The 27998-nt window shown below is 40.9% G+C and overlaps 1 protein-coding gene across 15 annotated transcripts in view; it reads left to right on the top strand.

Moving 5' to 3' along the window:
* lrrc7 (leucine rich repeat containing 7) overlaps positions 1 to 27998 on the top strand; it is an 84889-nt gene that overhangs the window by 4826 nt on the left and 52065 nt on the right. For 11 of the 15 annotated variants that reach the window (XR_014124540.1, XM_081717539.1, XM_027013557.3 and 8 more), the window contains exon 1: positions 24537 to 25138. Coding sequence is in view for 12 of the 15 variants with exons in the window: in XM_081717539.1 (XP_081573665.1) it covers positions 25120 to 25138 (19 nt within the window). In the remaining 3 variants the exon portion in view is untranslated. Of the gene's footprint in view, positions 1 to 9825; positions 10106 to 24535; positions 25139 to 27998 lie in introns of those variants that run through there. The other 4 variants (XM_027013560.3, XM_027013559.3, XM_081717541.1 and 1 more) reach the window with 3 other exon arrangements.

Below are 27998 nucleotides of genomic sequence, written 5' to 3'. Positions count from 1 at the left end.
TACTCACAACAAGGATATGTGCCTGCAAAATCAGGTTAAGAGCACACATACTGGTTTTAGTACAGTCAAATGTCATTTTGAATAATTTAGTTTCTCACTGAAAGTCACGTAGCTGTAGAGTGAAAAAGCAATTATTTACCCTTGAACTAGCCAGTGTTATTTGTTTCAAAATATGTGTCACTATGTTAGTTGGCAAATAGCAAATTAATACTTAGATGTTGTTTCTCTTTGCTTTTCCTTTAAGTTTTAAGCTTTAGTTTTTAGGAATTTAAGTCAAGGATGCGTGGTAGTCTGGTTACGTCATGCCCTTTGTATAGATCTGAGAGTGCTTTTTCTCTCTTCTTTCTGTTTCTGTAGTGGAGTAGAAAATGGAGGCCACTGGAGCTGGCAGTTTAATTCCATGGTGCTTCTTCACACTCATATCTGTCAGCGGGTCGCTGCATAATTAGCCATGAATATCTGCACAGGTTTCCATGGTACAGCATCTTCTCTTTGCAAAGAGGCCAGCCCCCCACACACACACACACACTTGCATTCTCACAGCACAGAAGTGAGGCTTTAGAACATTACTAGTTATTATGATTATCACCTACAACTGTGGGTTTGGCATGCCCTAACACTCTGTGCCTGCCAGACTGGCTGAGAAATTCAAACATGCAGCTCAGCAGCAGGGCCACATGCTGCACAGCACTCCTTTACCCAGGTGAGCCGTTCTGTAGCCATGTCCAGCTTCCTTAGACACTTCTTGTTCCTTATGTAGGACGGTCTGTTTACTGTCAGCTGTGCAGAGGGCCTGAAGTGTACTGCAGTATGCCAGCTGTGGAAAGCCACAGAAATCCCAAACACCCACACGCTTCACCTTGTGATTTGTCAAAGTTGGCCAGAGTGTGTATACTGCGTTTTTTGTTTTGTTTTTTTCTATACGATTTGGCCAGGCTTGGACACTGACTCCATTTGAAAGCTCCAGGAAGGAGACCCCCAACCTGCACCATGTTCATCATAGAAATATTGTGTTTAACTATGAATATGCAACATAGCCCTCTTTTGCATTATATTTCTTTCTCTCTCTCTTCCCCCCTCTCTCTGAGTCTCTGTTGAATACACTAAACCAAATCGCATGAATTCAAATAAATAAAGGCTTAAACTCAGAGCAGGGTTGCATTTGAAACAACAAATTTTGTATGCCACCGGTAAAGCAAACTATTCATGTGGAACGAATGTTCACAAATCAATTGAATAAATCCAATGTTTGTTTGTTTTTTACTGCAACATTTCTGTCTTTGCAATGTTTTGGCTTTTCAGCCTACAGATGAGCATTGGTTTAAGCAGTGTGTGGGTGTATGCAGTGGGAGAGTGTGCTCTGCCGACGCGAGAGCAGGGACTTCCATTTGTGCTCCACTGCAGCGAGAGTGGCCCCACCGCATGGACGCAGGGACGTTTAGTTGAATGAAGCCTGCTACAGAACTGAAGCTGCAGTGCTTAAGTTATTCAGCACGCTTACCCTCCCACCCACTCACTCACTCACTCACTCACTCACTCACTCACTCACTCACTCACTCACCCACTCACTCACTCACTCACCCACTCACTCACTCACTCACCCACTCACTCACTTCCTCACTCAGTCACATACCCAGCCAGAGCACAGACGTCAGACTTAGAATGGTTTATTACTGAAAAATGTAGGCAGAAACCTTGGCAGTATTAAAGTCGTCTCTCAGTTGCGAACATGAGATGCAGTGAGCTCTTGTCAAAAGTATATGTTTTGTGGGGAAGCATGCTGAAATTGATTGAGGTTAGCTCTAACCTCGTTCAGCTCAGTAATTTAAAAGTGAAAGGAATATAGTGAAAACTATATTAATTCCCCCTTATACAAATTCTCAAAATATTTCATATTTGAATGATTCTATATATCAGCGGTATTTGATTCACAGTCCTTAAGGTCCACCCTCCCTTTATCTAGGACTCAAATGTGATGGCAAAGTGCCCAACTAGTTACAATGATCACTTAATCAACTACAAGGGATTATATAATAGAGGACCGGATTTGAATACCACTGCAATATACATTGCATGTCTGCTTGATAATGGCATATTTCATCTTCTCAGGACTGAAGTACTAATTGAATCTCAGTAGGAATTTCAGCAAATTGCATGTGATGTGCCAACTGTGCCCAGTTGCAGTGGATTTACATCAAGTTTGAGGGGACCATGACAGGCTATAGCAGCCTTCTGTATTATAATTCACAGATCCTTATTAAAACACTCTAGAGCCAGGCTGGTCATGACCTTCCTCAGATGCAAGCAGACGAGAAGAGAATGGAGGCATGTGACTGGAATGCACAGGGATTCCTGATTCCTGATATCTCTGTATCTCCTCCCACTGTCCTTTTAGAATGGTATTCGGACTGAAGTACATCTTTCTTGACGTAGTTGCTGAAATGAACTCATTACTAAATATTCTATATTCACTCATCAGATAACCAGTCGAAGATCTTGCACAATTTACAAAGTGCTCAAATATTCATAGATCACTTGAATATTCATGGGCCCTCTGAATATCAGAACATTTGGCTCTATGAAATGTGAAGCAGAATTCTTCATAGATTTTTGGACTCTAGATATGAATGTGTTTTGCAAAACTATTGTAGTGGTGTAAAGAAATATCAGATGCTAAAATTTACCTCATGGCATGCTAATTTTTGCCTTTATAAAACCACAGTTGCATCATATAATATATCATTTTATTTATTTATTTATTTATGGTAGGGCTCATGTATCCTATTATAGATTTTAGATTGAATGCTCCTTCATGGAGAGTGTATCAACCATCACACATGGATCACAGTAATTTAGAAAAAGAAGCTAATGTATAATTACCTTGATGTGTATGTTGTAGTAAATTACCTCTATTAGGGAAGGGAAGTACAGTACAACAATCTTCAAACCAGTCCAAATATGAAGCTCACTGATTCAGTGTTATATTGCTAATGCTAATGCTAATCCATATGTAAATCATCTGCTCTAGACCTGTCAAACATGCTTTCATAACCTGCACTCAGTAGCTCTCCAGAGCTGTCAGTAAAGCCTTTCCTGACTCTGTAAACTGAGGAGAGAAATTTTGTGTTGTTTTTTCTCTCATTATCTCCCCCTAACGACCATTGTTTGACCAGCAAATACCATCTGTTTATATGAATATTTGCCCCGATTCTTTTGGTGCATACATTACGAATGCTAACGAGGCCATCTAAATGATGAGGGCTGGCGCTTGGTTCTTTGTATGTGTGTAAACAAAGGCCTGGACATGGTCAGCTGGGACCTGGTTGGATACCGCTGTTTATTTTCACATTTTTTCATGGTCTATTCACCATGAAATTAAATTTGGATGAGTATGTATTTTATTTGTACATTTCCTATATGTATTTTATTTTATGTATATATTTTAAGCAACATAATATCACATTTTTAAATTGCTTTTAGAATTTTTTCTTTCCTTCTCTAAGTTTCTTTTTTTGTTGATGGCTTTATGGGTTGTAAAAGTGTGTGTGTGTGTGTGTGTGTGTGTGTGTGTGTGTGTGTGTGTGTGTGTGTGTGTGTGTGTGTGTGTGTGTGGTTTGTTTATTGTTCTTGGGAGGAAGATGTTCACTAATTATTTTGTCTTATTTTATCTGCAGGGGAGGTCCTGTTCAAACAGATATAATTTTAAACAAAAATCTCTGAAGCGTAAGAATGACTCTCTGTATATGAAACATGATTATCTAAGAATAGTTATATAGGATTTACCCCAAAACCAATCAATGCACTCAGTTAGTCTGTCTGTGAGGTGGTTTATTTAGTGTTGATGTATTAATTAATTAATCCATTCATATCTTTAGTGAAGGTTCTCTGTTATTCTGTACACGTATTCTCTGAGTTTAAAATGTAATTAAAATAACTAGCTAACATATTTGCACTATGGATACATAGGTCCTTACAACCAAGTAAAACCTCAGAATATTTCTTAATTAAAATATCTTAAGTACATAAGAGAGAGCATGCAGACAACAACAGTACTTGCAGTGCACTACAGTTCTGTTAGGATTGTTTGATCCAGTTCTTCAGATGTGATGTATTCCTTTCCATTTACTGAATGAATCTGAAACTGTCTCTCAGATTGAAAGAGGCACTTCCAATTACTTTAATAGTTTGATCATTTTGATTGCTCCACTTTGTACCACGGGGAGGACCTTAAGATGTGTTCAAACATTCTAATCAGAATATAGAAGTAGGACAAATCAGAGTTTTACACCTGCACCTTGGTGATTGCTCTCTAAGAATCCATGTATCCCTTAGAACAATGAGATTGGTCATTGTTGGTCTCATAAAGCTCATGTAAGAATTTGTGAAAGTCCTGGAGCTGTTAAGAGCTTCGTTCCTCCTAAGGGAAAAAAATGTAGTTTTCCATTTTCTATACATGCCATGTCTAATCGTTTGGGGGCGGCAGTGATAAATCTCCACATGTTTAATTGGGGATGGAGGCCGATCTGAGCTAATCAAACTGATGAGTTTGGCGTGCTGCGTCGATTAATGAGGGCTCCCCGCACCTCCAGCTGGGCTGTGTGCTATGCGGGCTGTATAAAACGTCCTTGGTGTATCCACCTTAGGATTTACCACATTGATGGAGTCATTAAGTGACTGAAAAGCATGTCCCTCCGCAAAGAGCCGCTCTGCCCTGGGAGTGTTGGGGAGGATCCAGACGAGCACGCCCAGCTGAGGGGTGGTGGTGGCAGACGGTGCAGCAGCAGCAGAGTGCTCACCTCTGCACGTCTCTGCTCAGTAGATGGAGCCATGGGTGCATTTTGAGCTCAGCCGCACTGCATATAGGCACTACCTGCATTATGATGTCTGTGCTCATATATGGCCTCGGCGGAACAGCAGTGCTGGGGGGGGGGGGGGGGGTGCTCTCCTTGCTTCTAATATGGACACAAATGTGCTCTGGCCTCAGCTACTGTGTGTTATTGTCTTTGAGTAGAGAAATGTAAAGTTAGGAAGGAACCAAACACCTTAGAGACCAAAAAAAAAAAGCAATTCTTCATAGTATCTGAAAAGTGGTACTTATGTAGCAAGCTATTTCATATGATTGGGCTTTAAGCATCAGGGATTACACCTGAAGCCAGTGCTTTAGTGTCTCCTCACAATTTGCATGCTTTCTGTATTCCACAGTAGGTGCTAAAATGACAGAACTTAATTCACATCCGCTGTCTTGCACTTTCTCCTTCGTTCCCCTGCAGTTTCCATGGCAACTCAGTGTAGCATGACTGCTTATCAGCCCACTCAGGCAGGGCCTCTGTGTGAAGTCACAAATAAAAGTCTCCCCGTTCACCTCCCCAGGAGCACAGGAGCCCAGAGCCGGAGCCATGCCCCTGACCCTGTGCACTTAATCGGCTCTCGCAAACATCGCTTGTGCCAGTCTGCCCCCCCTTCTCTCCACTGTCCGGAGAAACACTGCTCAGAGAGTCAACAACGAGGTGAAAGCCTGGACCATTAAAAGTGAAGCTATGTGTTGTCTTTGGCAGGGTCAGTGCTACGGTTGTAGGCTGCTGTGGTTCCAGAAGTGTGTTAGCTAAGCAGTTAGACAGCGTGACTTTAGCTGGCTTGGGGTTACTATTTTGTCTGGCTAGGATCACAATTTGGCATATTTCAGTGTGAGATTCAGTGTGGCATACATTGTGCATGCTTTTTGTCCCTCTGAATTCAGCAGTGGTCAGTTCTCAAACAAGTTAAAGTTTATTTTGGTGACTTCTCTTCCCTATTTATGTATATTAAGTCACTACTGAAATATTGAAACTGGCATAATAACTGTTTTGGAGAGTGACCTATGAAACACATTATATAAATAAATATAGAGGTGATTTAGCATTATGCACCTGTTGAGGCAATTAGACATTGCCTTATTTTTTTGTTATTCAAAGGCTAGTATACAGCTCCTCCGATACATATAGCCTTTCACATAACTGAAGTCCATGCCTCACTGTTTGACACTTCAGCATACTTGGAGGAGAATGCCAAGCAACCAATTTGCTGCATGACCTTCCTGACATTTGATTGGCTGGCATGTTGCTTAGCAGGAACATCATTTCCTGAATGCCTTTGCAGGCTGTAAGTGATCATTCTCAGCTTTTGAGCTAACATGACAGTTTATCTTAAAAACCACTGGAACATGTTTTCCTCTTTACCCTCACTGGCAAAAGGGCTCTTTGTTCCTAGTAAAAAAAAAAAAAGAGAAATAATAGCATAAGGCTTTAGTTAGGGTCCATCTTTTCCCCAGCATACATGAATAGTTTAGGCTAAGATTACGGACTGGTTTCAGGTCAGTGGTAGCACCAGAGTGTGAAGAGATTTGATTAAACTAATCAAAGCCTTCCTGTTATGACAGACATAACTCGAGGTTTTGACAGATCAAAAATTGATAATGTGCAAAAACATGTTAAGATCTGTCACATTTATTTTTGGGCTAGATACTATGCTCAAATTTATTTTCATTAGCTTAGAGTTAACTACCTAAATTTAATTATATTAAAATGAAAGTTTATTGTGGTGACTCGATGCTTGACGTTTGATTAGTGGCATTTGAATATACAGTAGATTTGTATATAATTGAATAAATATTTCATATAAAGTCTATACTACTTACTTCACAGTAGCCAATATTTTTTACATCTAGTACGAACACAAGTGATCACTAAAAGCATTTTAGTTTTACATATTGCTGTTACATTTTGCAGCATATAATACCTATCTACCTCCAAGAATGCCCCTGCATATCCCTGCAACTTCTCACAAGTAGTTATAAAGCTATATATTTTGTTTGCTGGTGTTAAAGGGTTTAAAAGGTTTTGTATTATACCATAGACATACTGTATATAAAACAGTCCAGTAACAGAAGAGAAATTGCAGTTTACCTTTGTCCTGTATTTAACATATATTGCTTTTCAATATATTGTATTTATATTGCTTTCTTCTTCTGCATAGCTGGTGACCTAACATAGGTTACATGGGAAAGCTGAGCATGTGCTTTACATGTTAAAAATTCTTGCTTGATCGATCTGAGCAGGGCCTGTAGTCATTTAAATGATGGATGATGTTTTTCTCCATCTGCCTCTGCTATAGTTTCATATATTTCGGTTTTCCAAGGCCTCATTGGTTGAGTGTACTGCCTCTGCAAAATCATTGCAGTTTGTAAATGCAGGGACACCAGAAATATCAAAGTAGGCCAGTGAAAGGCAGTCTGGGATACTTGGACACCCCCTGGGTTTCACCAAGAGACTATCTAATATTACTTTCACTCATGGCAGACTATCTCATATTTGAAGGAGATTCTTAACATCAAGCTAAGTTTGTCGTGTGAATGCCTCACTAGGTATTGTGAGGCATGTAACCACTGGGCAGGTCAAATCTTAAAAACTTAATCTGTCTTGTAATTTGATCCCACAGTGCCAGATGACTGTTTAGTAGCTTATGAACACTTGTCCAAATATCTTACTTTGTGAACATAACTGAATGATTTTAGGAAATATTTTGGTAGCTTTGAATTTTAAAGACATTTTTTCAAAATATCTCAATTTTTGGTAGAGGATAGCCCTGATGTTTATAGGTTCAGTATGCATTTTTGCATCAGGTTCATGTATTTGTGGTTCCAGTGCAGAACATATGAAATGATTTAGCAAAAAGGGTTGCAGACATTTCCTGAAAAAGAAAATTAAAAATAAAAAAATTGTAGGTCTTTGTACCTCGTATACTCTGTTAATTACCAAAAGGCATGGGTGAACACACCCACACAAAGTGTTTGCAGTCACATACTCGATAAAAAATGTGCCAATGTAGTTCTTTCTTATATTACATAAATTCTGCTGAACACAAAGGACCTCTCTGTCTTTAACACAAACCTCAAAAACAAAACTCTTTTCCCGGCCCATCATATTGAAAAGTGCAGTAACGCTGCAGGCAGGTGGCTGGATGAAATCAGCTCTGTGCAAGGCCATATCGGCTTTATTTAGTGCCTGAAGGTGTGCTTATTTCAGTGACTCAGTGATCCTCTCCCCTTTTCTCCGGGGGGCGACATCACTCATCTTCGCCGTTGTGACGTAGACCACATGGCCATCTGAACAGGGTGATTGTGCACGTTATCCCACTCTCGACAGCAAACATGTGCATAGCATTTTAGCATTTGATGTATCTCTGCGGAAACGGCATAATGATACGTCCCAGAAATGAAGGACCTCGGGGACAGTTGCTCCACTTTCACCTGTTCTCACTTTAGCCATTTATTTGTTTCCTTTGTGCCTTTGTCACCACTGAGCTCTGAATGAACCCAAAGTGCTTGCTTGGAAGTGGCTTGCTTGAGTGGTCATCCTGTGCTTGTTGTTTTGCTGCTTCTTTAACTTTGATGTTGTTCGACTTGGACCAAAGGGCTTTTATTTCAGTGTGAATTCCCAGCCCATATCAAACAGTGTTGCAGACTGAAAATTACTCTATTAAGTCAAAATAGTCATTATTTCATTATATTGACAGTATTAGACAAAGCCTCTATCATAAATTGCTATAAATTAGTTTTCCAGACTGCACACAAAACTGCTTTTTCATAAATCTACTATGCAGATCTTGCAAACATGCATGTATAATGGCCTCATTCCATCTGTATTAATGGAAGATTCTGTTGGGCTTAAGTCGGCGTGCTCCACTCATGCACTGCATGACCATTTGTGGTGTGGAGGCCGGTCCTCACCTTTTCCACTTCCGACACTTTCCACATCACATGACATGAGGCTCAGTCTCCTGTCACCAACTTCCAGTTACACTCTTCTCTAAGAAGCTGGGCTTTAGCCATTGCCTGTCCCTCTTTGCATTAGCCATTCCTTGTCTCTCTTTGCTTCTGTCCAAGCCTGGTGTGTTTGGCCCAAATCCCCAGGTTGCCTTGGGAGTGCTTGAATGCACAGTCACTGGCTCCAGTACCTGCTGATCCAGACCTTAGGTAGGGCATGCCTGCTTGAGCCTGCCCTGGAAACTACCTCAGCTGTCTCTTTAAAAAAGACAGACCAGTTATAAGACCAGTAATGAAGATTAATGTCTTTAAAATTCTGTATAACAGAAGATTTTGTAGGTATGAAAAGTGACCATAATGTGCAATCTTTCATTTTTTTTATAGGTTTCATTTCATTCCATTTTTATCATTCACTTTTTCAACAGCTGTATTCCACCACTTTGTAGATATTAGAAGCTTCTAAATGCTAATAGCACATGGTTTAGAGCCTGGGACTGATTTTTGAGGACATATCTAAAATAGCTACATCTCAGAGTGATGCTGGCATCACTCAAATAACCCCCTTTATCTTCATGCTGAGGTTAAAGGCAATTGCCCACAATTCCATTGCATTGCTTGTTCAGAACCTTTGACAAAAGCTCATATGATTCGAGCAGAGAGATCGCAGAAGCCTCTCTCATGTGTCCTGCCACGCATATTCCTGTCCTGGATAAGCATCACACCAAAGACCTCAAGGATAGTATCAGGGGTAGATTTTAAATTTCAGTGTCCTGAAGATGTGTGAAAAATTAACAGTGTCAGCAATGGAATGAACGGCATTGAATCACCAAGCACAGTTGAGAGTTCGGATGCTTTTCACAGTATATCCGTAGTTATCTTGTGTTCACTAAGTATATAAGTGTCAGTATGAATAAATTTGCAAATTGCCGCCTTATAGTACTGCATGACCATTTCACTGTCTTCTGACCCCTTTCATGAGCAGTGTACTGGGAGAATAACATGCTGTTTTAACCCTAATTTTGCAGGCTTGTGGGGATTCCAGAGGAGACCTCTGTTGGTCCCAGAGTCAGGACTGAGAGCAGGGTCATGGATGATCTAACTGGACATCTCGTCATAGCCTAGTGGCTGGCAGGATTTGAATAAGAGGCTGAAGATGAGGCAGGTCAACCAGATTGAATGCACACCGAGGAACTGGACGGCTCTCCTTACCCACCAGTAATAACCTACAGAGGCTCTGTGTGCCCTGGTCTCCGTATCGGAGTGCAGGCTTCAAAAAATTCTAGAGGGTGTCCCATTTCTTCATTGGTAAGTGAAGCAAATTATGAAAGTAAGTGGTATCGGCCATTAGAATCACAGATCGTGCTGGTGTCATTATGTACAGTCAATATTATAAGTGCTGTTTTGGTAGTTTAATCATTTATTATTACATTCCTAACATTTAATTTAAGTAAGCAAAGACATAGCTTAGACAAATCAAGTTTATTGTTTTTACTGTATAGTATTTCAGGGTATCACCCTACAGAATTCTTCCATTTTTTGCCCAGAGCTGTACCTATTTGTCAGCCCAACAGTGATATAGTGCAGCTGAGTCTATAATTTACTCCTATGGTAGAAATCTATTCAAAGGTTGAGCGAACTTATGAAATGGACTCACTGTAGTTATGAACTGTAGTTATGACTCAAACAATGCAGTCATTGAACTCCTGGCCCTTCTGTTAGACGAAGCATGGACAACAGCTTGATGTAATCATGCAACCATTGTGATGTACAGAGAGATATTACAGCCACGATGATTTCTTGCAGCAGATGTGAAATGTAAATTCTAGCACAGGGAAGCTTTTTTTTCTTTCAGAGAGCTGCTCTTAAATGCCATTCTTTGTGGCTGGCAGCCAGTGTGTCCCTTTGTTGGTTTCTAAAGGGAGAGGTCTGGATTTCTTGGGATTCTGAGATGCCACTAGGCAGTTTCACCACTTTCAGTACTTTTATGTTTTGCCTCAGGTGTGAAACAACAAGAGCAGAGACAATTTAGAGCATGGCTAACATTTGCTGTTAGGTGCCTGTTCTGTTTCACAGGACAGAGGCGCATCACTTTCTCAAGAACAACAACAAAAAGAGAGAGAACGTGAGAGAGACTGACTTCATATCTTTTTGCAAGTTATGAATATTACTGAAGGGATGGTGGTGGAATGATTATCCAGCTCCATGTTACCTTTGTAAAATCACAGCATTAAATAGAGCATACTCTGAATTATCATAAAGCAGTTGTGTTATAAATTATCTTAAAGTAGTTAAGTGTGTTATAAATTCTTCAACTGTAACCCTTTTGTATATATTCTATGAATATTACTGTTGCGTAGAAAATGAAGAATGATCTTGTCTCAGAGCCAGTACCTTGACAGAATGTTAATTTAGCTCCCAGCTCATCATGAATTCAGAGTTTATCATCAGCTTGCCTTAGATTGCTTGCTTATTGTGTACAGTGACGTTCCTGGTGCAGGCTCGTGTGATGTAGCTGAGCGGGTGGCATAATGGACAGTCTCAGGAACACTTCTCTCTCTCCGCTCTTTGACCAGGTGTTCTCATTAGCACCTTCCTTGCGGCCCTCGGGGAGGAGAGAGGAGGGTGAGGACAGCGAGTTTGCACTGCCCTCACACACACAGGAAGGGAGCCAAGCGAGAAGTGCTCACCAGCAGACCTCCTGTTTGTGGCAATTGTTGTCCTAAAAGCTGCTCGGAGAGTTTGGCTTAGAGTGACTACGTTTGTCGTATTGTGAATTTTGACACTTGAATTCTTTGACGGATTTGCGAGTGGTGTCATTTTTCATACTAGAGGTTAATTTGCCTGATTGAGGGAAGTGTGAATTTGTGTAGTGACTGTGAAGTGGTTTGGTTTTATTATAATTAAAGGGAGCCTATTGGTTTTGTTTCATTATCACTCAATCAGACCTCTCCTCTCACTCTAGACTAGATTATTGATTGCACGTTGTTAATTCTGCATGCATAATTAGGCAACATTTTGTTGCCATGGTAACATGTTATGACAGAGAATCTGGGACAGATATCAACCAGATTGGGCTATATTGACAGTAGGATGTGTCACACATTATGATTGATATGGGACCAAAGTCTCAAAAAGTCGCATCAAAAATATATAATGGAACATCTGCATTATTGTGGGATTGATGCTGTCTCATTGTGACATTGCTTGAAAGCCACAGCCTACCGTTTGCACTGATTCCTGGTACTTTAAGGTCTCAAGCAGCTGCTCCAGTGCTGTGTGCTGTGAGCTATCTATAGCCTTGATTTCTAGGCAACAATGTCACTGGAGACACAGAGCCATGGCTGTGGAATCAGCCTTCCCATTTGGAGAAGGGGAGTATGTTTCAAATATGAGCCAGCTGTTGTTCTCGAGTGAATCTAATAACCACAGAGTCATGACGAAGTCAGAGTCACTGCCTCTATCTTCACACTTGGGGTGAGCCACCGGACGGGATTTAGGCCCCTTCGTTCCGTGTTGGTGTACAACTCAACATGGATGAGAGTTATTCAGAATTGCAATCTCTCTATAGATATCTGTGTATGTATATATCTTTCAGCTTTATGTAACTGATCACTGTGGCACTATGAATGAAACACAATAGATAAACATTACGTATACTGATGACATTACTAATAATGTAAAAAGAATTAAATAGGGTGATAAAAATTCAAAGATGTTAATAGAGGCTTTGGTATATAAAATCTTACCTACACTAATCTACATAATAACATCAGTAGTTTAGCATCCCCAGGGTACAACCTGCTATGGTTTTCTAACATCTGCTAACTAAGCAGCCACAGGCATGATTAAATCTCAGAGTGTCCACTTTAATGACGGAAAGCACTGCAATGACAAACCGGGGACTTATCAACATTTTACAATCACATCATCCATTCTTTCTGATGTGGAGATTACACTTCACTTCCTGGTGGCTGTAAATGCAGTGAGATTATTGAAGATTTCCTACATCATAATTTCAAGAGGCAAAAGATAAGGTTTATTGTTTTGTTCTGTCTCCATGTGGAGAAAGCTGTACCATGGATGAAGCGGATATGTAGAAGGAAGGCTACAATCGGTTGCATCAGTTGCATCTACCCAAGACTCAAGTGTTACACAATCGGCCATGTGAGTTACACAAGTCTTGTAAGACTGATTTGTGAACTCTCTTCATTGTGTTCTCTTCATACCAGCTCCAGAGTGGCCTTTGAGACCTACTCTACCCTGAGTTCTCCAAGGATGTAGCCTGGCTGCTTGTTTCATTTTCCTGCAGCTGAAGGGAGCCTAGGGGAATAGTCTTCCTTTGAAATCAAATTTATGCTGTGATATCTACTAGATTCTATCAGCGATGAATGTTGTGACATTTGAAAAATGCCAGCAAAGGGCTCCGTAACCATACTTCTCACTATACCTGACATAGACAAACTTGCCAAAGATTGCCATTTCAGAAATTTACATTCTATCTTAAATCATGTTAGACATGATACTAGTTTCCTTGTCACAACCATATGAATATTATCCACAGTGTTCTGTTAACTTGATAGCATCTAAGAGTTGTCAGATGTAACTCTACCCAGTTTTACAGTTTTAATGGCTAGAAATCAGAGGTGGACATACAATGTCTGCCATTATGGCTATGAATATGAATCATAATTTGCAGTGGTTTCCAGTTAGCGGTCATGCTAATTATGGCCAGTCACATTTTAAAACAACTCTGCCAGTTAGCCAAGACGGAGACGCCATTGACTCATACTGATAGATCAGAGCAGAAGATCTCCCTCTGTGGTTTTATGCAGATGAATGGGACTTGTTGCCATGGCAACAGTGACAGATGGAGCATAGCTAGGTTGCAGTAGAGCTGAAAGGAGAGGAAGCCTGGAATCCCTGAAGAGCGAATATGGTAGGTGGTGCAACGCCTGTTCTTCTAGTTACTCCCAGTCTCTTGGTCAGTGGCAGTCCTTCGCTGGACCATCATAGCAACTTTCACGTTTCTCTGTGCTGAACGATGCAGACTATGTTGGGATAGCCTCGGTAGGTAACATATGGCTAGATGATCCTTTCCCCCTTTTCAGATTAGAACAGAAAAACTCTGGGAAAACAGCACACCTTTTTAGTATGAAGGAGCAAGACACTGCAGGAGGTGCTGAAGGTATAGTACAATCCACAAAGAGAACATGTTTATAAAATCTTACAGGCCATATGGCAAAACTCAAATTGCAGTTCTGGTTTAAGCTTCAATTCATGGTCTTTAAAATCCAGACCAAACACTGCCCTGTGGATGGAGGATGGCCAGTTTCCTGCCTGCCTTTGCTGTGTTAGGATTACCTGGAGGGTATCTTGGAAACTATAACCTAATTAGTCAAGTGACCTTCCAGGCCACTATGAGAAATTGGTGTTATTTTTTATTGTTAAGTAGGTGAATATACTGTACAATACAGTGAACAATACCTTGGAATCTAATTAAATGGAGAGCATGTTCAGTTACAAGTTATTGATATTTTGTTAATTAATGAAATCATTGCTGACATGATATAATAAAATGTACTGAATTCCTTCATATGTTGTGAATACAATCAACTTGATTTACTTCACTTGATTCTATAGTAAACATGTACTAAATCAGCCTGCACTATGGAACTCCCGATGCCTGTGTTTACTGACATCTCAACAGTAAGTGAGGAATAGGCCATCTGAATTCTTCATTCTCAGCCAATCCATTACAGCCTCTATAAACTGCACAAAATCTCTATGGCTGCTCCAGCTACCCAAATTGGATCTCAGGGTGACCTTAGACAACTGTGGCACCAAGCTAATGTTTCTGCCCACTGGTAACTGTAAAAAACCGTGATCGCAGGTTACAACCAACAGATCGAAACTCTTGTTGATCATGGATTAAGTAAGATTGCAAACAGCCATAGTGTTACATTTCACTATGATTAATGTAATGCAGTGTATTTGCACAAATATACTTGTACTTTGCATGTGTTGTTAAACAACCACATTTATGTTGCCATGACAGACTACTTGTCAAAGATAGTCGTACAAATCAAAATTTCAGTTACACGAGTTCAATATATCCCCATTTATGAAAAAATAACGGCTACCTTACTGCAATGCTGTAACATGTGTCCTTTCACTTAATTTCTTTTGGAGTTGGCCTGTCGTATTTGCACATCAACACCTTGTCTAGTGGAGAGACTTCACTGTCCCATTGCCACACTCAGCTTGGCAGCCTCTTGCTCCGCTACTGTGAGATATAGCCCTCCACAGCAATGGCTCAGACCAGGCTTAATTATAGCAGCATGGCAGCCATGTGAGGCACCCTGATGCGTCTCTTTCACTATGAGGGGTATCCTCGGATTTTCACAAAGAAGTCCCACTTCCAGCAAATGTATAGATTGCCTGCACCACCAGACTAATCTTACTGAAAACACAACATAATGTATTATAATGAATGAAAATACATTAATATAGATTATAAAAGCATTGATGACTGCTGTTATGTTTTGCTGGTTGGACTGTCACATAGGCTATAATGGTGCTTTTGCAGGTTTTCAATGACAGGATATGGACATTAAATCAAATATTTATTATTGTCTTATTATTTTTGGTTGTGGTGTTTTAATTTACTGACATTTAAGGTCACTGACATACAATACGGTTACACTCAACTAGTACTTTGGCAACCCTAAGACTTTACTGAGTTTACCGCCATGTAAAAAATATGATGTGTACATATACAAAAGGGATTCTCTTAGTCTTGTTGAACCTGAAACATTTAACAAGGGTGATATGAAAAAAGAAGCATCTACTTGTTACTTAGAAGATAAATCCAGGATAGTAAGTGTCCTGTTAAGCATAATTTGATAGCTGTTTCCAAAAATATCTTAAATGGTTTATTAAACCTTGAAATAGCACATTGATGGTCTGATGGTTGTAAACCCTTTTCTAGAGAAGGAGACATTATTATTTTATTTAATCAAAGGTAATGATTCTAATTTTAAGGCTATAAGGTGTGTGATTATACATTACTATGACTGTAAGGTATATGATCATTCATTACTATGACTGTAAGGTATATATTCATTAATGTAAGGTATATTCATTAATAAGTCTGTAATGTGTATGACTAGACAAGGCTATGACTATAAATTATATGATTATACATTTAATAATAACACTTATACTCTTCCAATTGAAGTCAAGTTATGTAACTTCAGTCATGTCTGGTCATGTTTATTGAGTGCTGCTAATGCTAATTTATTGAATCAGTGAACATCTGTTTCTGGGGCAAAAAAAAATCTGTTTTGCCCCAGTTATGACAGTTTACTATGTTCAGTAGACTATAGTTCACTTCATAGTGACTGAGAGCACAAGTGGCCAATTTGTGAAATATTAAAATTATTTATTGGACTATAACAGTTAGTAGTAGACATCAATTTTCAGTATTTATTTTTATAAAAGGTTGACCTTCTTGTGTTGACTGCTGCTGGTTTATAATATTGATCCATTCTTTCTTAATGGCTGAACTAATCAGAGGGTGGTTTGGCATGCATAATTGCTCTTTATGAAGGCAGTGCTGTTATCAGAAAGGAAAGACTTTCATCTAATCATTAAACAATAGCAAAAGAGCACTGAGATAATGACTTTTCAAGGCACCCCAGAGCCAGTTTTGGAATATTTTGAGCATTGCTTTGTCAAAAAGAATTGCCCTGGCAGACAGACAAGTGATTAACAAGCCTGCCTCAGACAGCTGCGATAAGCCAAGATATGCAGTGACATGCTAAACATTTCTTTTCAAATTTATTTTGTCTGTTGTAGGATCCCAATGTGGAACTGGAAAATAAGACAGTATTGTGCATTTGAAGAAGTAAATTACAAAAATTTTTACAATAATATAAAAATACAAAAATATTGCCCAACAATGCAATATTACAAAAGAAAAACGAATGAACATTTAGTCTTTGATGCCAGGTGACTATTTCAATTGGACAAACAGAAAGCGAAATTTGAGGTAGAACAGTACAAGGCTCTCTCTGCATGTGGTGGCAACCAATCAGATTGCACTATTAAGGACAATTTATATAGACTGCAGACCTCACCAGTGAACTCACAATGTTTAAGTCTTGTCATAATATACTGCTCAGAAAATTAAGGGCACACTTAAATCACACATCACATCTTGATGAACAAATGATTCAGGTTGAAAATCTTTACTGTTACAAAGTGTGTACTTAATTGAACAAAATGATGTAACAATGGTAATTGGAAACCATAGTCAGGGCATCAGTGAGCTTCTGCACATTCTGTGGCACAAATTTGTAGTTGCAGTTGCACTGATAGAGAACATCACACAGGTTCTCAATTGGATTCAGGTCTAGGGAACTTTAGGGTCTGTCAATGGCATGCAATGCCTGCCCACTTTGGCCAGGCATTGTCCTGTACCAGGAGCAACCCAGCACCCACTGCACCAGTGTAAAATCTGACAGATCTGAGATTTCATCCTGGTACATAACAGCAGTCAGGGTATCATTGGCTATCACATGGAGATTTGTGTGACCCTCCAAGGATATGCCAGACTATCACTGACATACTGTCAAACCAGTCATGCTGAATGATGTTCCAGGCAGCATAACGTTCACCATGACATCTCCACTCTTTCACATCTGTGACGTGCTCAGTGTGAAGCTGCTCTCATCTGTAAAGGGAACAGGGCACCAGTGGTGAACCTGTCTATTCCAGTGGTGGACCTGGTCTTCTCTGATGAATGCTGGTTGAGCTGCACTGTGTTGGGCTGTGAGCACAGGTCCCACTCGAGGATATTGGGCCCTCATGCCACCCTCATGGAGTCTGTTTCTGACAGTTCAGAAACATGCACACCGGTAGTCCGCTGGATATAGTTTTGTAGGGCTCTGGCAGTGCTCCTCCTGTTCCTCCTTGCACAAAGGAGTAGATATCGGCGAGGTCGAACTGATATGTTCTTTATTCTCCATGTGATTTGAACAAACACAAAAAGAAGTCACGTTAAATTCTTCTGGAGCAAAGTAGTGTTGCATGGACGGGCACTCGTGGTCTCGTCTGCTAATGCGCAGCGTTTACCCTCCGCACCTGTAGGAGTATAAATAGGGAGATATAGAATGAGGAGCAGGTGTCTCCTATTAAAAGACAGGTGACTGAGAGCGGGGCAGGTAAGTGGTACGGTCCCTGTCTGAATTGGGCGTGTCCCTCCTGGTAGGGGACTGGCCTACCGTGACAGAACCCCCTCCAAAGACCCTGCCAGGCTCCTGGAATGTGGCCGGCCCCGCCGACACGGGGCAGGCTTAAGCGGGTATAGCCTATGGAAGGAGATGACGAGGTTGGGGTCCAAAAACTGGGAGGCAGGGGCCCAACTAGGCTCATCTGCACCATACCCCTCCCAGTCCACTAGGTATTGCAGTCCCTTCCCTTTCCTCCGGGAATCTAGCAGGGTCCGCACCCTATATGCCGGGCCCCCTTCCATCTCCAGAGGTGGGGGTGGGTCACCCGAGGGACCACCCTCCTTGGCAAAGGGACCCTCTCTCACGGGCTTTAAGGCTGACACGTGAAAGGCCCGGGATGCCCAGCTGCTCCCCATTAGGCCAATCCTATAGGATTATAGGATCCTATCACTAATCTTGTCTGTGATGGTATACGGGCCCACATACCTTGCATCCAGTTTGCCAGCGGTGCCAGCACAGCCGTCCCTGGTAGCAACCCACACCTTCTGCTTGAGTGCATATTGTGGGGTCTCTCTATGTTTCCGATCCGCTTTCCTTTTGTAAGCAGCGATCGCCTTACGTAGTCACTGATGCGTTTCCTCCCAGGTCCGCTCACTCTCCTTGCACCATTTCTCCACTGCCAGCTGGTCTGATGTGGGGGTGTTCCAAGGGTAGAGTGGCGGTTGGTACCCTAGGACACACTCAAAAGGGGTAAGACCAGTTCCCGTGTGGCGCAGAGAATTCTGCGCATCCTCCGCCCATGGGAGGTACGTGCTCCACATCTCGGGGTGTTGTTGGCTGTAGAGACGCAGGAACTTACCTAGTTCCTGGTTGACTTGTTCTACTTATCCATTGGTCTGAAGGTGGTAGCCGGACATTAGGTTGACCGTGATATTCAGCTTATCCAGCAGTTCCTTCCACACCCGCGATGTGAACTGAGGGCCTCGGTCCAAAACGATGTCCTCAGGTAGACCAAACTGCCTGAAGACCTGGCAGAACAGTAGGTCGGCTGTCTCCAGTGCGGCAGGCAGGGCTGCCAAAGGGATACAAGGAACCATTTTGGAGAACCTATCTACTATGGTCAGGATAATGGTGTTACCCTCCGAGACAGGTAAGTCAGTAACAAAGTCTACAGCTAGGTGGGACCATGGTCAGAAGGGAGTAGGCAGTGGGAGAAGCTTACCTGCAGGCGGAATACATGGTGTTTTGCTGCAGGCGCAGTCCGCACAAGAAGCCTCATACCTCACCACGTCCTTATTCATCGCAGGCTACCAATAACGTGTCCCTATAATCTGTGCGGTGCGAGTAGTGCCAGGGTGTCCCGTTTCCACTGATGTATGCGCCCACGTGATCAGTGAACCCCGATGTTTAAGTGGCACCTAGAGGGTGGACACTGTGGATGTAGGTTGGCTGCCTCTATTTGTCGGTCTAGATCCCACTCCAGAGACAGCAGAAAGCATGAGGGGGAGAGAACAGGTTCTGAGCTCGTCGATAAGGCCTCTGCGTTGTGTTGCAGGGAAAGCACGTCCACCTGGGCGCTTTTCTCCCCAGGCCTATAGGTGACCCGGAACTTGAATCTAGAGAAAAAGATTGACCACCTGGCTTGTCTGGCATTCAGTCTCTTGGTAGTCTGGAAGTACTCCAGGTTCCTGTGGTCGGTGAACACTGTGAAGGGGTGTCATGCTCCCTCGAGCCAGTGCCTCCACTCCTGGAAAGCGAGTTTCATTGATAGTAGCTCGTGGTCCCCAATGCCGTAGTTCAACGCCAAATGGTCTCTCTGGGTCCAGTTGTTGCAACACGGGTGCTGTGGAGAAGGCAGTCTTGAGCTCCTAGAAGGATTTTTCCACCTCGGGGGTCCATCTGATCCCCCTAGCCGGTCCCCGGAGTTGATCTGTGAGGGGCCTCGCTAGCGAACTGAAGGACTTGATGAATCTACGATAAAAGTTAGCAAAGCCTAGAAAATGCAGGTGACTGAGAGCAGGGCAAGTAAGTGGTACGGTCCCTCCCAGTAGGGGACCGGCCTACCGTTACACTAACTGGACAGGTCAATGTTCCTGAAGTTTAATTGAGTTGTGTTATACTGTGATGATTAAGTGTTCCTTATTCATCCTTAAGTCCTTCATTTTTCTTTATTTTTTTTTAGCAGTATATAGCTAAACCATAAAATGTTCAGCAATTATATCTGAAGTGTTAATGTAGCTAATTTGTTCAGAAAATATGAAATGAAATGAATGGCATTCACAAACTAGGCTCAGTAGAGTCTCAGTGCAGATGTCGTCCTGTCAAATGAAGTGTGTAGAACAGATGTGAAATGAGACCTAGATGTGGAATGTGGTAAAGGGAAAGACCCACCATCACTTTCTGTATTAGTTAGGTCATCCCAGTAGGTTATTTTCTAAACATGATTCCAAGTCATGTAATGAACCAGTAATGTGCAACTAGCAAGCAAATAGCCAGGAAGGAATCTTGATGTCAGTACTCTCCAGCCCACTGTAACACAGTTATGAGTTGCTATCTAACTGGCTGTTTCTGCATGTTTCTTACATAGTAACTCTACCTATAGTACGTAATCCACCCTGCTCAAAACCAATTTATTTATCCTGCTCGAAATGGGCTTTATGTGATGTGAAGTCCTGATGACCATGAACAACAGTGTATGCTGTGCATCTCTCTGTCAGTTGTCATTTGGCTTACCTGACGGATGTGGCACAAATATCTAATTCTGCCTTCAACTTCCTCTTTGGACACTTTATCTCTGCCACTCTTAGCGAGAAAGAAAGAGGAAGAGCATGAGGTTACCATGGTAACAAAGAGCCCACATGAAAGCCAAGTATGAATATTGTTATTGTGCTCTAATTTCTGCTCAAGAAATCACTAATTAGCTAGGATTAAGTGCATTGTATACTATATGTTATCTGTATGTGTGATTCCCTTCCAGGTGCCACTTCCAGAGATTTTTAAAATTAATTTTCTTTATTGATAACGAGATGCAGAGAATGAAATCATGTATGAAAGTCTTGCATGATTAACCTTAGTTCCTGGACAGTTCCTTACTACACTGAGTTTTGCGCCCATTGCATTTGCACATTTTTTATTATGACATAAGTAGGCGTATATACCGGCAACATCGATATACAAATAGAAACTGCCCCAATGCTGAATTATTATGGGAAATGTCTTCTCATTTAGTGTTTGCAATATATTTAAGGAAAATACCCTGTTAGAAAGGGAATAACCCTTGTCTGACAGACCATAAGGCCCCTTTCAAATGAAAAGGTTTGTTTATGTATTCCCACATGACAGATCCCTTCAGTGACGAAGGGTATTGTAATTTTGCCACAGTGTTCTACTATGTGACGGAACAGCAGGATGGAAAAGAGCCATTAAGTGACTGTTAAAGAAGCTTAACTGCTAGATTTAACTTAAGAAGAGAGTATTCTGAATGTAGACAGTCCATTTTCAGTGTAGACCATGTCTTCTCAGTATAGACAGTCTATTCTCAGTGTCGACCATGTCTTCTAAGTGAAGACAGTCCATTTTCAGTGTAGACCATGTCTTCTCAGTGTATACAGTCTATTCTCAGTGTAAACAGTCTATTCTCGGTGTTGACAATGTCTTTTCAGTGTAGACAGTCTATTCTGTGTTGACCATGTCTTTTCAGTATAGTTGGAGGCCCTTCCTAAAGTCTAACTATGTACTGAATTCTAATGTAGTTGGCTAGGCTAATCTAATTTTTTTCTTTATTGTTTTTATATTTCTCATCAATTTAACTGCATTATTACTCCAGACCCAATTTTAGAATGTTACAATTTGAAGGTTAAAATAATTTGGTCCCTAAAATGATGATCATAGAAAAACTGTTTAAAATATTATTTACACGTCCTCATAAAAAAACTATAACAAAAATGTGGAAATGTTTATGATGTTTTTGGCTTAATCATGTCTAAGTGGTTCAACATGATGTGTCCTTGGTGAAGCTTGAATGAGAAGTGCAGAGCTAATGCCTGTGTTGGGATTATATTCATCTCCCTGACAATCATCGAGGTCTCAATAGCTCTCAGGAGATAAAGGTTACCGCCATCTCCATCTCTTCTATTAATTCACAGAGCACAACTTCATAATTGCAGATCAATAAAAAGTTGCTGTTGTGTGTGCTGTTATTGAGTGGCCTAGAACATCTCTGCGTTCATATTGTTTTTCAAGTGCCTTACATTTTTTTTTCAGGACTTACTGTCACAACAGGCAGTACATTTGAGAATAAAGGCAGACAGCACAAATCCGTAAGAGAACAGAGGATCAGATAGACAAGGTCAAAATGTGGAAACAAGCAACTACAAGTAAGTGGGAATTAGAATAAGGCTCATTAAGGCTTGTTACATTAACAGGACCTCATAAAAATCTGGGGGGACGGGGGATGTGAGAACAGTTAATATTCATCTCATAATGAGTCTATAAACAAGAAATGGGTAATTACAGATGACAATGAGCAGAACATACCACAGTGGAGCTGAATTCAGTGTAGACCGATGGGAAGTGGAGAAACTAGTGTAAAGTTTCACACGGTAACTCCCTGATAAATGAATCATGCACATTTTGGATGACCATAAATGAATGATGAAGTTATTTTCTTCTTCTTAATGTTTTATACATTATAATATAATGTCCTGAACCGTAAATAACAGGGTCAGAAACTTTAATAACAAAATTAAAGCATTCTATATTCAGATTAAGACTATAGTTCTGGATTAATTCCAATCATTGTCAGTGGGGTCTGGTCTGGGGTACGGCTAGTCTTAGTTTATATCCAAAAAGGCAGTCTTGTACTAAAACAGGGGACTTAAGTAAAATTGTCATTGCAAATATTGTTCTTGCAGAGATTTTTTCTGTCTGTAAAAATAATTTGCAGCTACTGAGTACTGATGCAATGTATTTCAAAGTACATTGTAAATTTGTTAGCCCATAGTGAAAAGATACATTCGCCCAGGGATACAGTGTATTGGTTGCATGTTTGTTTATGATTTTATATCAAAGAGTTTAGTTCAGTTAAGATAACTTCACTGCTAAGATCCAGCTACATCCTTGCAGCAGCATCTCTGAATGTTCTAACATCTTTACTGCGTTCGGGAGGTACTACACCAAGATCCTGATATCATCATTAAATGCTGTATGTAGACACACTTGGGCAGTTCTGATCTTTAATATAGTTGGCAGAGGTTGACTGCTCTTGTGGGAATTGAAGGACATGATGCAGATCAGATCGGTGTTGCTGCAGTGTAGTGTCTGGTGCAGAAATGTGAACAGATTAGTCTGAAATAGCTCCTGCTTTCATAACGTCTATGTTGTATCCCTCTGGCTATATGATATTCTTGTTCTGCTGCACAGCACATAAACCATAGCACACTATTACTGGAGTCATCTGACTGTCTACTCTCTAAAGTATCTTAGAATAGAGTTATACCTACTATCTTACCAGAAAAACAAAATAAAAACAAGCTCCAATTCATTGCACAAGTGAAGAGTATTCTTTAGCTGACCAGAACATATCTGTGGCCTTTTCTTATCTGGTCTATCAGAATTTGGTTTATAGCTTATTCTCCTGAAAAATGTTTCAGTCTAACCATTACTTTCTGTGTGGACAGGGCTGCTCATCAGAAATGACAAAAACATATTGCAACAGACCTGGTAACGTAGCAGATTTTGCATCATGTGCAATGGCAGATAGTTTTCTGCTAACAAAGTTGCCTACTTAATGAACAGGAGTGAAGCTACGCAGATATGGGCCAGTACCCCAAGACCCATGTCCTGCACTTACCCAATGTTCTGGGGCTTCTTTCCCCAGTATTGCTCAGAATGAGGGTTTTTTGTTTGTTTGTTTGTTTGTTTTTTTCATAGAACTGTAAGGACAGCCTTCCCCTTTGCTTCTGCTTATCTTCATAAAAATGTCTGTTTGGCATGCAATTCAGCTCAAAATGCTACCCAGTTTACTGTTCTGAAATTCCGTATCGCGGTAGGGGGTGACAGTAATGATGTCAGACTGCCTAAACTGAGAATGCTCCAGTCAATATAGGGAGTGCTCTCTCAGTGAATGGATGCTCGAGAAAGGCAATCTGCGTATGTATTTTAATTACTGAGGCTCCTATCTGAGGCAGATTACTTCGACATATGCTGCAAAGAATCAATAGGCCCGCGTTCACCGAGCAGCACAGTGGAAGGCCTCTATTTCACACTGGTTAGTGTTTTACCACGACACGACGCGTCTCATCCGTTCGATGTCGTAGCCCACCTGTCGGTGGTCTCCGTAGACCGGGTGACTAAGAACAACATTTAACAAGAGGCCATGCAAACGGGGGCGTATGTAGTTCATGAGCATAATAGCATCAGGGGACTGTCCTACGTTTCTGGTCTCCCTCTCTTCTCTCATGCTCTGGCGTAAATGAAACCACTCCTCTCCCCGGACTCCCCCTTCCTCCGCATAGTGAGCCGAGAGCGGCGCGATGCGACCGGGGGACGGTGAGAAACAGATTCGCGCAACATTGTTACTTCACGACGATGGATATTGTGATGGCCGTTGATAAAAAATCGCTCTGATATGGCTCAGAACGCGTTGAGAAAGAGGGGGAGCTACATCAGCGTAAGCTGATAAAGACGTCCGTATCTCTCTCTCTTTTTTTAAAAAAAAAGAAAAGAAAACGCGCTGCGTGAAGAGCATTACGACTTATTAATGTAACATAAACTTCATTTTTTCCACAGAAAAACGAGAAGGCATGGCTTAGTGGGTTTGTCGTAAACTAAAATGCATATTATATATTATTAGGTTAAAACTGCATAATTTATTGCTCTGTAGCAGATAATGTGGCTGCACTCTTGCTATTACAATAGAACAGCATTTTATGCCGCTGGAAGGCTGAGTCGTTGCGAGTCGAGGACAGACCGCGCTATAATGTGATGCTCCGTGGATTTCGACCACTCCTCCGTCTACTATCTCAAGACCAACGACAGGGTCTTGGATTACAATTGGAATAAAAAGCAGTTTGTTGAATCAGTCCAATGGACTCAACGCTTCAGTGTGAGTAATGGAAGTTTTGTTACATGCACCGCATTCTGTGTTCAGTCGGCCTGTTCGTTGCGCAAAAACAATGTTCACCTGTCCTTATACTGTCCGTATCGGTTAATTAAACCTATTAAAAGGCTCATGTCCAGGCCGGTTACCTAAAAGGTTTGGAGTTATTCTAATAGTCGTCATGGCTGATTATATTTGCTGCTCGGTTTGGCCTTTGTAAGTTTCATTTCAGGTATTGTAACGAGATATTCTAGGGTGAGCGCAGACATCAAAATTCAAGAATCAGTAGTGTGGTGACAAGACACAATGCAAAAGTGACATATGACATTTGGTCATTACTAGTACAGGTAACCAGGCTACTACTCGAGATCATAACTGATAAAGCCTAACTGATCAAAACAGACTAACTATTCTGTAGGCACCTCATAGGTTTAAATTTTTCTGCCAAGTCATCTATTTAAGCATATTTTAGCCAGAGTAACCATGGAAACAATATTCCTCTTTTAAATAGTCATGAAGTGCTCATCCCATCACATCTTTGTACTCCAACCCTGATATCAGGGCACTTTGCCAGTTAATACTTTCTTTGTAGTGCAACCCATTATAGAGCTGTATCTGTTTATCCATCTATTTATATACCCTCACTTAAAATGTCAAATTGGTTCTTCATTTTTCTCATCCATCCATTCATCCATCCATTATTTGATCAGTATTTACTTACAGTATTTAATAACTGGTATTCATACATGTTAATAGTTTTGTTTATGAATTAATATCATGTTTCATGCTTATATTTTCTATTGCATGGTACAAGTTTTAGGAAAAAATCTAAATGGAATATGTAGGTATCTATAAAGTTCTGAAGGCTTACAAAAAAAAATTGTTCATTGTGGAATGTCCTGTAATAAGAACATGTGTAATATGTATACAATACCCTGTTATTTCTGAATGGCAATCATTCTAAATGGCTGTAATACTTGCATATCTTAAATGGTTTTTAATATTTCTAAGTATTTGTGTGCACATACACTGTTTTTTTTTATTTATTGTTTTTAAAATTACTTTTCTACTTTTTTATAGTTTAGTGATAATTACACAGGACTAGCCATGGAGCATGGTTCTTTTACACTGAGATTTACTCTAGCACGGAGATGTGGTCTGGCACTCAGATGCATCGAACTGATATCTGCTACCAGGGTTGGATGCCATGGTGAATTCAGTCTCTCGGGGCTTGTTTTTGTATGTGCAGGCCAACCATTTCCTTAGGAAAGTGTGTGAGCCGCAGATAACCAGCAGAACAGGTGTAAGCAGATCAGGTGCGGCAGTGTCCCACTGCTTGAGCAATGGGAGAAAAGAAGGCTTGACGGCGATACAAAGGCTGAGTGGCAGGGCCAGTGGACTGATGTTTGTATGATGAGCCTCGTGGCTGTCCAGAGATAAATGGCCTTTCTTCTGCTGGGTTGGCAGGGGATGCTGAGGCTGGATGTGGGCCAAGCTGCTCTAGGACAGGAGAGTAGGGAACAGTCTGTCACCAAGGGTACTGATATACACTGTCCTCCTGCCAAGTGCCAACTCCTCTCGCTCTCTTCATAAGAAAAAAAAACAACAAAAAACTATGATTTTCTCTTCTTTGGTGAGATTCTTTTTTCAGATCTGCTTCCTCTGCTATGTCAAATAGGCCCATTGGCAGAGCAGTGCTGACGAGTTGCTAACACTGCAGTTGGTTTTATGTTTCTGCTTCGCTTCTGGCTTAATAAATGCTGAGTGCAGTCACTCTTCTGTGATTTTTGATTAAGGGTAATTTTAGCCCATTTAACTCTTAAAAGCACAGGTCTTTTACCAAATGTTTGTAAATGCATCTAGCAGTTAGTGACCTAGCACCTTTATCCGACCCAAATCAATTTACAAAGTGCCATAATAGTGTGAAACTGTAACATTTCATTGACAATAACAAAATAATAAAATACATTTTGTTATATTTTGATATACATTTGCTACTTTCTTAACAAAGGCTATACCCCAAATGACAGCATGTGGTTCATAACTACTTGTACATAGATCATTTGACAGGCACTGGGCACCTACTGAGCAACATGTTAAGCTCAAGTTTAGAGAATGCAGTTGACAACTAATTATGCATCATTATTTTGTCAATCAGTCAGCTAACAGAAATCACATGACAGTGGACTGCTTGCACACCAATATTTTGCCAAGCACTCACTGGACAGAAATGGCAATGCAAATTACAGAGCACTGTCCAAAACTATTCTACACTGATGCTTTAGGTTTAGGCATATGGGAGCTTGATGAATGCAAATGGAGGTATCAAAGAGGCAGAAGGAGTAGGAAGCAGTAAGGATATGCGTCTAAGTGTTAAGATACTGAAATGCCTTCCTCTCTTCATTTCCTCATTTGACATTTGTAGATTTTTGAACAATGCGAACATATATGCTTGACCTCTTTTGCAGCACCTACATTAGGGCAAGACTGAAGTGCAAAATATATAAAAAGTCTGATATATTAAAGTGTGATCCTATCAGGACTTCAGTGCTTTTGCGCTTTAAAGTTGAGTGGGACTTACAGACTGCTGAAGAACCCTAGCTGATGTTGGAGACATGCCCAGCCAGTGAAGCATGCACGATTCTGGCCACCAGTGTGAAGCCTGAAACACCCAAGAGTTTGCATGTTCACACAGCTCTTAACAGAAGATTCCCATTGTGCCTGTTCTCACATTTTGCAATTCTGGAGAACACAGTGCCTGCTAAGCTGGAATGCAGTAGTGTATGTGTGTTAAGGATCTGATTTACTACACAACACGACACATATGCTAGTGTGTATGTAGTCTGTAAAAACAAAACCATGTCAT

The sequence above is a fragment of the Electrophorus electricus genome, chromosome 7 (genome assembly GCF_041902795.1).
Source record: "Electrophorus electricus isolate QZ-2024a chromosome 7, ASM4190279v1, whole genome shotgun sequence".
Lineage (NCBI taxonomy): Eukaryota > Metazoa > Chordata > Actinopteri > Gymnotiformes > Gymnotidae > Electrophorus > Electrophorus electricus.
This window is presented reverse-complemented; position numbering and strand designations above follow the sequence as displayed.